Raw genomic sequence first — 14,594 nt, 5'->3', positions numbered from 1 at the left:
ATAACTTAGTTTTTTAGTTGGGCAAAACATCAATTTTAGTATTCTAATCCACATTGAATCAAGATATTTTTACTGTACATTTCCCATGAACTTTAGGTTTTTGTTAAATTTCTGTACTTTTCCCATGGGGTTTAAGTCTCTGTTAATTGACTCTCAAATTGAATATACGTGGTACTACAACGTTTTTTGTTCTCGTTTTTGGACACAAAGACATTACTTTTCACCTTTTTTTTTTGTTTTGTTTTTGAGATTTTTAGACAAATGTCACTAATTGTGTCTACTCAATAGCTATGGATAAAGGAACAGGGTTTTTTTTTCCTTTCTAATTCTTTTTATTATGTAATTAAGATGAGAAAATATTTGTTTATTTCCATTTAGTTTGATAATAACAAATGAATAACGTAAATTTTAATGCCCTTGTAAGCCCGTGTTAAAATTTTCTGGGTAGAGAAACGAAAACATATTCCAGTGAACAGTGAAAAGAGTACAGATCTAAAGCACTTTTCAAAGAGGTTTTAGTTTTCTTTTTAATCATTACTATTATTATCAATGAAGGACCATTGATGGTCCTTCCTGGTAGTTTGCCCAGTCGTCGTTGAAGAAAATTCCACTTGAATCTTGATCCACACCAGGTAGGAATTGAATCTGCGATATGCAATTATTTACACTATCGATGCTCGATCCCCTTTCCGAGGGAGCATAATTAGTTAAGCGTTAAGACAACTGATTACACTGCGCACCAAAGAAGATACTGGAGAGCAAGAGAGATGGAACATAAACATAAGCTTGTTCATGATTTATATATATATACATTGATCCATATAGACCAGACAGTATTTGATGAGTAAATAGTAATCACACATTATTTCCAAGTATAATTGCGTTTGATCATTCTAGGAGTAAGCTGGGCAGAGTGTTTGTCTTCTAATTTGGCACCCAGTGAAGAGAAGATATCCCAATTACCATTATTCCAGTACGTAGAGTAGACATCAGGCACATGTGCAACCTTCAAGTAATCTCCATCTTCTCCATTAGGATGCAGAGTCATGACTAGTTCTTTTGGCATGTCGAAGAATTCCAGTACTTTCAGCGTACTCAAGTTCTCAATGCCTGATGGCACCCTCCGCAGTGATTTGCAGCTCTGGACTATCAGCTTTTCTAGACAGGGCATTGCTCCCCGCTCTACAGTTATCATCCGGAGCCTTTCTAGTTTATTTAACCCCAAGAACTTGAGTCGCTGAAATCCCTTGGCTTGAAAACACAAGAGCTCTCCATTGTACACCTGTACTAATTCAAGATGTACTAGGTTGGGTAAATGTTGAAGAGATAGAAGGGGGTCGTCATTCAACTGACTCCATTTTAAAACCAACCTGACCAAGCTGTCCAGTGAAGATATCCAGTCTGGTAGTTTCTCCATACGTCCTCCCAAGTACAATCGTTGAAGATATTGAGGAGGCGATGCTACGTAGGCCAGATCAATAATCTCATTTTCTGTGATAGAAGTAGCAGACAAGGCACGGAGATTCGTCAGCCTTTCAACAGAAGAACAGAGAGCCTTCCCATGTTTTTTCTTCAACTTTACAATTCCTAACTTTCTCAACTGTTTCAGTCTTCCCAGTTCGAACATAAGATTCCTGCCTTGATTTGCCTCTACGAAGCAAAGCTTTTGTAAGGATTGTAGACGTCCAATTTGACCCGGGGCCTTGAAACCGTATTTGGTGGGGATCCGGTCATCAGAATCAATTTCAAAACGATACACCAAGAGGTAACAAAGTTTCTGGAGCTTCCGAATCTCAGCAGGCAATTCAGAGACTAGAGCACGTTTCATATCTAACGTCTCAAGATTCTTAAGCTGGCTAATAGTACTCGGAATAAAATTCACTTTGGTATTCCTCAAACTTAAGTATTTTAAGAGGAAGAGACTGACAATTTCTTTGGGAAATTCCTTTAGAGGTGCGCCTTCCAGATCCAACACATGAAGCAGCCTGAGACGACCAGAAAACAATTTGCGTACAGGAGACTCATAATTACAATCTGCCACCCAGAATGTAAGCAAAGAACGAAGTCGAGAGGCAACTTGTCTTCGTTGTTTATTTGGCATGGCATTATGGATTGACACACGGCGTACCTTTTCTGGCCATGTAATGCCTTCTTCCCTGGCGATTGCTACAAAGTCCTGGTCTTTTGCCATTGCAATCATAATCTCGCGCAGGAGGTCATGGATGCGGCATGTTTTGACCCGTCCATCAGTGGTTGTCTTCACCACTTGAACCAAGCTTCTCTTCATGAGCTCATTCAGGTAGTCTTGTGCTACTTCCTCTACTGTCATTCCTTCTTTGCCTTTGACAAATCCTTCAGCTATCCACAATCGAATAAGCGTCATACGCTTGATTCGGTTACCCACAGGGAAGATGCTGAAATACAACAAGCAAGATTTAAGATAGTAAGGCAAATCGTTGTAACTGAGTGACAGTATTTTTCTTGCACTCATCAGCATGTCATTTTCTTCTAATCCAGCACCAAGGCTACGATGTACCATTTCCCACTCGTCTATTCTGCTCTTGTCCTTTGTTGCCAGAACACCACTAATTGCCACAATTGCAAGCGGCAAGCCCTCACATCTATCCAGAATTGTTTCTGAAACACTCTTCAAATGCGGAGGGCAAATATTATTCTGAAATATCTTTTTACAGAACAAAGTCCATGATTCTTCTTGAGACAACGGATTTAAGGGTAGACTTTGTCAGGGGAATCCATGCATGAGGTAGAGGCAACTTCAGTATTTCTTGTGGTGACCAATATTCGGCTGCCACAGATGTTGTTTGGCAACGCATGCTGGAAAGCATGCCAAGCACTTGGGTGCCATACATCATCCAAGACTATCAGGTATTTCTTCTGTTGAAGGAATTCATGGATGACACTTCTTAGCTTATTGTAGTCCATGCTGTTCACACCTTTTGGATCTGGTTTTCTATGGACACGGAAGAGCTGTTGAATCATGTCTTTTAAGAGGTCTTCTCTCTTAAAAGATTGAGACACAGTTACCCAAGCACGGAACTTGAAGTGTTTCTTCACGTTTGAATCATCATAGACCCTTTTCACCAAGGTTGATTTTCCCAAGCCTCCCATTCCGACCACAGAAATCACTTCACGTCCTGTTTTGCTTCCAAGAAGCCACTCAATCAATTGCTTTTTGGGTTTTTCAATGCCCACCAGATCAGCTTCTTCTATTAAAAGGGCATCCCTTTGACATTCCAACCTGGGGATGCTGTTGGAGCTTGATCCTTGAATCATTATATTATTCTTGTTGCAGTATCTCCGATGTGACTCTGAGATACTGATGACTCGAGATTTGATGCTTTGGATTTTTGAAGCAATTCGCCGCCGAGCTCTTTTATCCTTAATAGAGCAAGCAATTTTCCTGAAACAGGAAAAAATACCGTGCCCACGATCACTAGCATAGGATAGGCTGAAATTATCAAGAGCATCCTCCGTGTCATAAGCTGCATCTCTCACTTTCTTGACCAAACATTTTAACACGGGATCACTGTCTTCCATCGTATCTCCAAGTCTTAGGAAGGCTGTCATGAACTCTAGTTCATCACTGATATACTCAACTTCACACTCGACTCCTGCCAGGTTCTTTCCCCTTTCTACGAGGAAGTCTGCAAGCTTCGTGAGTAAAAAGGTTACCACGCCTTCAGACATGGGTGGTTTTACTTTTTAGTTTTCCAGCAAGTGATTCTGAAACTTTAGGGAGTTTAATATTGGTGTTCAGAGTTGGAGTTGGTTTGTGTTTCTGAGAGTTCACTCTCTATTTACATAGTGTTTATATATATATATTAAATCTGGATGAGCACTTCCTTTATGAATATAATTTGTTAGTAACCAATGAGATCTTTTCTATAAAGTGTAGGACACTCCAAATAACCATCAGCAGGGTTCTTTCTGTACTTGTTGTCTAAAGTTCACTATTTGCAAGCTCTATGTAACTTCTCTTCAGTCATACCTATATTTCAATAGCTCAAAAGGTTCGTGAAATTAGTTTTCTTTTTTCCCATTTAGTTTCAGCAAAGAAATGAACAATTTGCTATTTTCTTCTCAGAAATTTAAGGCCCTGCTGTTATCAGATGCGCCTGGGTTCTTAAGTCCATTTTGCTGAATCCTGAATGTGATGAACTGAGGTGGCCTTGTCCAATTCTACACGGTAATGTTTACCCTTCTGGATGGTTGCCACTTCGGCAGCTTTAAAATTAATAATGTAAAACTTGACCAAGACAAACAATCTGACGCCCAACATGAAGATTTTATAATCGGCTTTAGCGTATATTTATTAGAAATATTCGGTGGAGAACGACTGGCAATATGTGATTATTGAATATGCATTGAGGAAGAGACGAAAGATAAGTTTAGGACTTCAGGACAAGAAATAAAGGTGATGAATGTAGAAGTTAAAGACAGCAATTCAACAAAGAACAAAAAATATTTTAAAAGGATGAAAGGAATCGCAAGTGTGAATTCCAAATTTACAAGTTTATACTCTCTAAAAATAACAACAAATAACAACGATGAAATTTGTCTAATGAAAAGATTTACAAAACCTTCAATAAGTCAAAAACCCTATCTTAATTAGAAAACAAAAACAAAAACAAAAATTTAAAATTACAAAAAAATCTAAAAACAAAAAAGAAAAACATAAAAACTATCAAAATTAGTTTTAGAGGTTATTTTTTTATTGAATTGTTATGCAAATTATCGAATCTTTACATATGCTAAATAATCCAGATAATTTTTCTTCAGCGTATATTTATTTTGATTACTACATACTCATATCTCGCAACTCAAAATTCTCGCTCGACTAACCATTTAAGTGGTAGTCCAGTGGTAAGAATTTGGGACTAAAAAGTTTATTTTCTTTGTGATCTCAGGTTCGAGCCTTGTGGTTGCTCATATGATGACCATTAGAGGCTTATATGATCATTAATTTTAAAACCCATAAAATTAATCAAAATATTCATAAACTGATCCAGATACTCACACGTTAACCTAAAAAACAATCTCCGCCCGACTACATCAGAAAGGGTCATTCTAGCTGAGACACCATTGCTAGATAGCTGATTCTGTGTAGTATAAGAATAGGACACTTGTAAAGAGCTTGCTTTCAGGCAGTGACTCAATGCTATCTCACATTACCAGATGCTTTACAAGTGTCCTATTCTTACACTACACAGAATCACGTGTAAAAGGAATCTTCAAGTAAATATTAAAATACCTTTTCTTTTCTTGTTTAGGCAAGCACTCACGTCAGATTCAAATCCTTTCGAGAGTAAAAAAAATAAAAAATACAGAACAAGGATAAGATCAAGATTTTGTTAATTCTGGGTCTCTGTCTCTCTCCGTGGCAAGCTTTGGATCCACCTTCGGCATTTGAGTCATCAGGTTATACTAACTTTCTTTAGAAAAGAAAGGGGGAAATAAAAGAATAAAAACACATAGTAAACCCTGTGAATTTGACTTCTAAAACATCATTTTGGATAACCATGCGCAGCGGCTAGTCAGCATTAACCTTTTCTCTGAAGGAGAAGGCAAACTACTAGTTAAATAACGCCAGGAAATTAGACAGCAGCACTAACCTTTTAAGGAGAAGGCAGACTACTAGTTAAAGAACGCTAGGAAATTAGACAGCAGCACTGACCTTTTAACTTTGAAGGAGAAGGCAAACCACTAAAGAATTATAGTGAAGTTTCTGCAGTCTTCGAAGCTATGTTTTCCCGAACACTTCTTGTTAAGAAACTGAGAAATTTACAATCATCCCCAATAAATCTTGAGACGTGATCATATGGGGGAAATCTATGAGATTACACAATAATATTTTTACCGAGTTGGAGAGATATGCAGCTGATGATTCACCTTGGCTCATGCACAAGCTTCCTTGCATGATAACTTACATATATGACAATTAAGTCCTAATCCAAAAAAAAAAAATTAAAATGTTGGGTTAAAGTCACTTAAATTTTTTCTATATTTTTTTAGATTCTATATTTTAATTCATATTTTTTTTTATTTTTTTATATTTTTAGATTCCTAGTTGTTTTTAAAAAGATAGAGATTTTTGATATATTAAAAAATCGTGCAAACCTTTTAAAAAGATAGTCACTATATATTTTATTTCTAAAAAAATAAAATTGTAAATTCAGAATTTATGTTTGCAATTCTCTTTACTCATTAAACCTTTTTTTATTTTTTTTAATGATTTTTATGTTATTATTGTCCTGCCGAACTTCAACAGGCAATTGGATGCAACCCTTATTGATTTGTGCCATGCTGACTGTTTTGTATCTTGAAGCCAGGGATCCTCATTAGGCCCCTGAGCTTCTTTATTAGGGCATCTCAAAAGGATGTGCTCAATAAAAAGTCAAAAGAAAGAGACAATTATTTGGCTTTTATTTTTTATTTTTACAGCTCTAATGAAAAAGCTATATTGAAGAGGCAAAATAATGTTTTTATGTTGAAGAACTATTTTTATATATTGGTAAAAAATGTTGAAATTTTATTTAATATATTTTTAAGTAAAAGAAAGGTTTTGATTGGAGTTATATTACTTCGTTACAATCAACAAATAGTTTTATTAATATCAAATATATTTAAATATAAATGGATCTTCTAAAAGAGTTTTTTTTATTATTAAAATGCACATAAAAAAATAAAAGAATTATTTTTAAACTATTTAAAAAATCATATTACCAATTTAACTCTTATAAATAACATTTCCATCAGAGTATGCTATAAAAGCTTGGCAAAGACTATTTCAAAAGCTGCAGTCAGAAAGCTTTTTATATGATATACAGGAGCGTTGTAGAAAAATCAACCCTGGCTCCACACTCCTCCATCGACACAGATTATTTGAATATTAACGAGAAATATTCACATTTTACACAGCAAACCGTACAGCAAATTAAGAGAAAACAACAGAGAACGAAGGGAAGGAAGACAAACTAAGAGATAAGCTTATTCATGATTAATTTACAATCACAGAGATAAATTAAAAATACTTATAACAGATCAAAACATGTTATTTCCAAATATAGTCGCGCCTGCTACCGCTAGGGCTATGCAGGGAAGAACTTCCATCCTCTTTGGTTAATAAAGCGAAGTTATCCAATATACCGTTGTTCCAGTAGGTAGAGTAAACATCAGGAACATGTGCAACCTTCAAATAATCTCCATTCTCTTCACTGGGTTGCAACGTCATGATGAGTTCTTTTGGCATATTGAAAAATTCCAATACCTTCAGCGTGGTCAGGTGTTCAATACCTGATGGCACCCTTTTCAATTCCTTGCAGCTTTGGACGATCAGCTTTTCAAGACAAGGCATTGCTCCTTGTTGAACAGTTATCACTCTGAGACTCTCTAATTTATTTATGCCCAGGAACCTGAGCCGTTGAAATCCCTTAGCTTGGAAACACAGCATCTCCCCATCGTAAACCTGTACAAGCTCGAGGTGTAGTAGATTGGGCAGATGCTGAAGAGATAGCAGTGGATCATCACTTAACCGACTCCATTTTAAAACCAACTTGACCAAGCTATCCGAAGAATGCAACCACTCTGGTAAACTCTGTAACCGTCCTGTCAGGTACAATCGCTGAAGAAATCGAGGAGGATTTGATAAGTACTCCAAATCAATGAATTCACTGTCTGTGATTGAAGTAATGGATAAGGCACGAAGGTCTGTCAGCTTTGTAACAGAAGAACATAGAGCCTTCCCATGTTCCTTCCTGAACTTTACAATGCCTAACCGTCTCAACTGATTCAACCTTCCCAGTTCAAGCAGAAGATCACCGCCTTGATTTGCCTCTACAAAGCAGAGTTTTTGTAAGGATTGTAGACCTCCGATTTGAGGCGGTGGTTGGAAACCATATTTGATGTGAATCCTGTCATCAGAATCAATTTCATAACGATACACCAAAAGGTGGCGAAGTTTTCTGAGCTTCAGAATCTCAACAGGCAATACAGAGATTTGAGTATGTTTTAGATCCAACGTTTCCAGATTCAGAAGCTTGCTAATGGAGCTTGGAATGGAATTGACATTGGTGTTCCTCAAACTTAGATACTTTAAGAGGAAGAGGCTGGAAACTTTGCTGGGGAATTCCTTCAGAGGTGCTCCTTCCAGATCTAACACATTAAGCAACCTCAGGTGACCGAACGACAAATTAGGCGCAGGAGAATCAGGACAAGAATCTGCCCCCCAAAATATGAGCACCGAACGAAGTCGAGAGGCAACATGTCTTCGTTGTATACTTGGCACGGCTTTATGTATTGACACCCGACGGACTTTTTCAGACCACATCATGCCTTCTTCCTTGGCTATTGCTACAAAGTCTTGGTCTTTTGCCTTTGTAATCATAATCTCGCGCAGAAGGTCATGGATGCGGCATGTTTTGACGCGTCCATCACTGGTTGCCTCTGCTACACGAACCAAGCTTCTTTTTATGAGCTCATTCAGGTAGTCTTCTGCAACTTCCTCTAATGTCATTCCTTCCTTTCCTTCCACAAATCCTTCAGCTATCCATAGCCGAATAAGTTTCATCCGCTCAATTGGATTACCTGCAGGGAAGATGCTGAAATACAACAAGCAAGATTTGAGATAGTAAGGCAAGTCATTGTAACTCAGTGACAGTATTTTTCTCGTACTCATCAGTGTGTCGTTGTTTTCAAATCCAGCACCAAGGCTACGATGGACCATTTCCCATTCGTCTATTTTATTCTTGTCTTTTGCTGCCAAGACACCACTGATTGAGACAATTGCAAGTGGCAATCCCTCACATCTACCAAGAATTGTTTCTGAAACATTCTTCAAATGTGGAGGGCAGGTATTGTTCTGAAATATCTTTTTGCAGAACAAAATCCAAGATTCTTCTTGAGATAATGGGTCCAAAGGAAATACTCTGTCAGGGAAATCCATACATGCGGTAGAGGCAACTTCAGTATTACGAGTTGTGACCATAATTCGGCTGCCACAGTTGTTGTTTGGCAAGGCATGTTGGAAAGCACCCCAGGTACATGTGTGCCACACATCATCCAAGACAATCAGGTACTTCTTCTGTTGCAGAAATTTATTGATCACTGTCCTTAGCTTATCATAGTCCATGCTATCCACACCTTTAGGACCTGGTTTTCTGTGAACACGAAAGAGTTGTTGAATAATGTCTTTTAGGAGTTCCTCTTTCTTGAAAGATTGAGAAACGGTGATCCAAGCTCGGAACTTGAATTGTTTCTTCACATCTGGATCATCGTAGACCTTTTTCACCAAGGTTGACTTCCCCAACCCTCCCATCCCAACCACAGAAACCACCTCGCGTCCTGATTTTCTTTCCAAAAGCCACTCGATCAACTGCCTTTTAGGTTTTTCAATGCCCACCAAATCAGCTTCTTCGAGCAGAAGGCCATCCCCTTGAGATTCCAGCCTTGAAATGCTGCTGAAGTTTGAGCCTTGCCCCATTATATTATTTCTGATCAGGTATCTCCGGTGTGCTTCTGAGATGCCTATTACTCTGGATTTGATGGCTCGGATTCTTGAAGCTATTTGATGGCGAGCTCTTAAATTCACAGAGTAGTCGAAACTTCTTAGGAGAGGAGCAAAGAATCTTTGTCCGCGATCATGTGTAAGACGCAGCTTGAAATCATCAAGAGCATCTTCCATCTCGTAAGCAATATCTCTCACTTTCTTGACCAACACTTCAAGGCTCGGGTCCCTCTCTTCCATGGCATCAGCAACTCTTAAAAAGGCTTTCATGAACTCCAGTTCATCACTGATATACTCAGCTTCTGTCCGAACCCCTGTCAAAAGCTGGCCCTCTTCTTCGAGAATTTGAGCAAGCTTCGAGAGGAGAAAGTTCACTGAACCTTCAGCCATTTTATCCCTTGCTTAAATAGCTAGAAGTTCGGGATCTGCTTGGTTACAAGATAGAGTTGGTTCTGTTTGTCAGAAAATTAACTGTATCCGAAGTGCTATTCTAATATATGCATTAGATTTGTGACAGGAATGGGTATTGCAGGGTATTTCTTAAAAGAAGGCTGGAGATGGGATTTTTGTTGTATGTGTCAGGACACTAAGAATTTAGAAGGAGCTGGTTTTGTTCAGGGTTCAGGTTAAATGTCAGGCTTGGTTGTGTTTTTTTTTTCCCCTCAAGGAATGGAACTTGAAGAGAAGGTTGTTTGAACTGTGATTCTGAGACTCCAACTTTGGGCTTATATAGTTTTTTCTCGCATGAGGTCAACTAGCCATGGTTGTCATAGGAAATATTCAAGATCCCTGGTGATCAGTTATCTACACACCATCCAGTCACTTATTTGCTTGAGAGCATAGTTTACTCAGAATTTTCGTAAGCAGGAATATAGATCTGTAGTTTTTTATTGTCTCTTCCAAAAATTGTAAAGTCCATGAAATTCTCCAATCTGGCTTAAAGTTATGCCAGCCTCAAATGTATGTGGCCATTTCTACCAATTAGAGTCCAGAAAGCTTAAATTACTTGCGCAGGAGAGTTAAATGATTGATGATCTCTCACTCGCTGAAAGTTCCAAGCAGCTGCTTTTCTCTTTCGTGGAAAGCTTCATGGGCTGCTGTCAAAATTGTAATTCCAAGGATCATTTTCATGAATGATGAGGCACCTACGAAGCCTAATTTGTTTTCTTTTCCTTTTTATTAGAAAGGGATGAAAAAACTATGTTCGTAAACTTAACCCGATCTAACAGAGAGACTCGAAAAACTCATCACCTGGAGCCTGAACCGAAAAACTGAAACTCAAAGCCCGACTCAAACCAGATTTCTAGTCGAGCTGAGCCAAACAAGACGTTGAGGTGGTAAAACCTGCTTAACCAAGCCATGTTTTCAGTGACTTACTTGACCTGCAAAACTAGTTGGTCAATCCGAGATAACCCATTACCTATTCCAAGTACTTACTTCGAGGAAATACCACCTGAATAGTTCCGTTCGCGAGGTTGAAAAGTTCAGTGTTTCTTCTAGGAAATTGCAGATATGAAAACACATCCACTCGAACAAGCTACAACGTCCTTTTTCTCCTTATCAGCAAGTAAGATTTTTAAATATAAATTGAAACTCTCGAAAGCTACAAATAATAATATTCTTAAAAAAAAAAAAAAACCTGTAAGCTGATGGCTACCTCGTCATTGATATGACACTCTGTTCACTAATCAATAACCAGAAGTTACCCCATATTCAAAGTACATTTTGACCATGGAAACGTCCTCGTCATCCCTCATCACCACCAAGACAATGCCGAGCATTAACAAGTATTAACAACAAATTATGAACTCTGCTATTACCAAGTTCCACTTATTGCGAAATTACAGGACAAATATTCATGCGAGAACGGCGCCATTTGACATCGTCAAGAAGTTTCATTCTATTTCCCTTTCTTTAACTTGAATATTGCCAAACTTACCAAGCAGTTTAGGTTTAGGTTATGAGATAACAAATCCGTTCATGCTTTCCCTGGAAATAAATAAAGATTGACTAATCTCAATTGTTGGAATTGCCCAGCAGAATGTTACCATTTGATGATAATAGTTTGATCTTACCGGCGGATGACACCTTTCAGATTCACGGTTAATTTGACAAGCTATTAATAACCAATGTCTCCTTAATTACGATGAAATAATTATCTATGCAACTCCAATTTTCAAGGGGATTTTAGTCATAAAAAGTAATTTTAAACTTTCATGGCATGTAGAAGTAATGCGTATTAATCATCATGTACATATATTAATTTTTATTTTATTTTTTTTGAAAACACAAGGTATGAAAACGCTGTTAAAATAGCATTTCCTTAATTTTTTTAAAAAAAATTGCTAAAATTTATTATTATTTATGTTTTTAGATTGTTTTGATATGCTAATTTTAAAAATAATTTTTTAAAAATAAAAAATATATATTATTTTGATGCATTTCTATGCAAAAATTACTTTGAATCGCGATCACTACTACAATTTCAAATAGGCCACTGCAACCCATGGCCTCAAGAGTTTTTTTTTATTAATTCTGAGGGATGTAACTCAACTACTCGAACTCTAAATTTGTTTCTTAAAAGTCATTAGTTCAAGTCTTATAAATCTTAGGGTCATTGGAGGTTTACATGGTCATTAACTTTAGGATCCGTAAAATTAGTTAAGATGTACGCAAGCTCTCCCATGAAGATTAAAACTTGAGACTTATCTTATAATCGTCGCCCAACAAGCATAAAGCATGAAACTCAAGAGCCCTCCCCTAAAAAATCGCATTTTTGCAGACGGCAGCTCTCTCTGTTGCTTTCCTACAAGCCCCGGTCATGACCAGGCATCCTGTTACCTACTTATCAATTTGGCCAGACCCATGTTTAGTTGCTTCTTTGTTAAGAAAAACAGAGAGATTTTTGCTGCTAACTATAGGATTATTGTCCTCGAGCTTTCGTGGCTACTTTGCTTATATTGTTCAAGGTTATTTAGACAACGACATCATTTTAAATTGATTTCAATTTCCTCTAACTCAGGTTATAAATTATATTGAATATAATAATTTTATTTAATTATATAATAAAAAAATAAATACTTGTAAAATCAAGCACCAACTCAATTTAGGGATGTTTTCGTTAAGATTGTAATAACCAATATATAAAGCTATAGAAAGAATAAAAAAAATCAAAAATTAAAATTTGTCATATGTCATTTTTATTTTATGTTTACATAAAAAATTAAAAAAATGAAAAAAAAATAATCATATATATATTTATTTGCCAATGGAAAGTGGACACATGAGATGGGATATTTAAAATAATTTATCATAAATACAATATCTTATAAATAAAAATTAATCGTTAAAATAATATTATATGACATTGGTAAAAAACTTGAACGCCACTACAAATATCTATAAATAAAGAACTTCTCCCCATCCATAAGGGACAAAAATAAATTCTTTTTGAAAATACGAAGTTTTCTTAAATACAAGCTTTTTAGACAAAGAAGCTCCTTTAAAAACTATGCGAGCATCTTTTATTTATATTTGAAATCTATAAAAAATAAAGTTGTAACGGTCCAAAAAACAAATATGCATTGAAATTTCAATCATAGAATCACGTCATGTATTATTCATTTCATGTTAAATAAACCCATCGGTACGTAGTCTGAGGCCCACCCATCATTTCCATGTTCCATCAAGCATAATATATAATTTTGATGAGTCATATTCATACAACAATAACGCTAAACAACAATAGACATGAGCATGCATACATATATAACTAGTCTAAAGTAGAGCTAGAAACAACAATAGGCTACAACTCCGGCCAAGTATGTGAGGTACCTGAAAACAACATACAGTTTGAGGAGCTACATTCAAATAACAAATAACGTATCTTTACATATTTGTTAGTACATTAAAAAAATTAAAAAAAAAAAAGGAGAAAAAATCACAAGAGTTTGGTGGCAAATTCATCAAACCTGTGAATTAGGTCACATGGTTCAACCCGTCAAACCTGTGAATTGGACTATAGACTTTACTAGGACTAATAACTTGATTTTTTCCCCAAAAATATTCTTTATTTAACTATTTGATAACAAAAATAGATAATCATAAAATCAAGCCCCAACCCAATACTGGGATGTTTGTCTAAGAGCGCGATGATCTTATAGAAACTGAACAAAAAATCATGAAACACAATTTTCAATCAACCTAATTTTGAATGATATTTAACCAGCTAAACCTATAAATCGGATCAACTCAGGTTAACTTGTCAAACTCATAAACTAGTTAATGGACTCCATAAAGTTTAATAATAAATTTTTTTTCCAAAATAATTTTTTTAGCTATATGATGAAAAACAATATATGATCACAAAATCAACTTCAATCCCCAAAAAAAAAAACATACACAATCCAAAAACTTAATTAAAAAAAATAAAAATCAATAACCAAACAAAGAATTAAAGGACCAAATATAAAAAAGAAAAAAAATTATCATAAATTATTATTGTAATTCATAGTTAAATGAATAAGATTGAATAATATTTTTTTTCCACTCCCTTTTTTTTTCTAAATCTTAATTATATATGTGTTCTATAAAATATTTTCATAATGACAATTTTTTTTTATCAATAGAAAACTAAGTATTTTTCTTGCTTGATTTTGAGGATGCACCTTCCACGTCAACCTAGTGTATTTAAAGGATTTTTTTAAAAAATATTGCTCTAGTTACAACCTCTTTTAAGGTTCAAGAGTCTTTTTGCCTCCAATCATATCTATTATACCATGTTATGTGGTGCTATTACTATGAAATTATATACATCAAACTATTTGATAATTAATTACCATGCTAGTAAAATTGTTATTAAACTTATAATTTAAATCAAACAATTTCTTTTTTTAAAAAAAATAAGAAACTAAATAAATTGCTTAAGAAATATTTTTTTATAAAAACCACACAAGTATCATAACAAGAAGTAAATAAAAAATAATATCAAACATTATATAAATTATTTTAGTAAATAGAACTACTAAATAATTTAATTAAAATCTAGACAAGGTAAAATCTAATATACTTG

At 35.6% G+C, this 14,594-nt stretch overlaps 1 protein-coding gene and 1 pseudogene across 1 annotated transcript; both read right to left on the bottom strand.

Moving 5' to 3' along the window:
* Window positions 1-764: 764 nt before the first annotated feature.
* LOC133700455 (disease resistance protein RPM1-like) lies at window positions 765-3,784 on the bottom strand (annotated as a pseudogene).
* A 3,201-nt stretch (window positions 3,785-6,985) lies between these two features.
* Window positions 6,986-10,208, bottom strand: LOC133701456 (disease resistance protein RPM1-like). Its single transcript, XM_062125385.1, has one exon. It carries the CDS (start codon window positions 9,911-9,913, stop codon window positions 7,073-7,075), a length of 2,841 nt encoding a protein of 946 aa, XP_061981369.1. The 5' UTR covers window positions 9,914-10,208; the 3' UTR covers window positions 6,986-7,072.
* Window positions 10,209-14,594: the final 4,386 nt, after the last annotated feature.

This window comes from Populus nigra, chromosome 8 (genome assembly GCF_951802175.1).
Source record: "Populus nigra chromosome 8, ddPopNigr1.1, whole genome shotgun sequence".
In the NCBI taxonomy this organism is placed as follows: Eukaryota; Viridiplantae; Streptophyta; class Magnoliopsida; order Malpighiales; family Salicaceae; genus Populus; species Populus nigra.
Note: the sequence above shows the minus strand (reverse complement) of the source record. Positions and strands in the feature narration are given on the sequence as shown.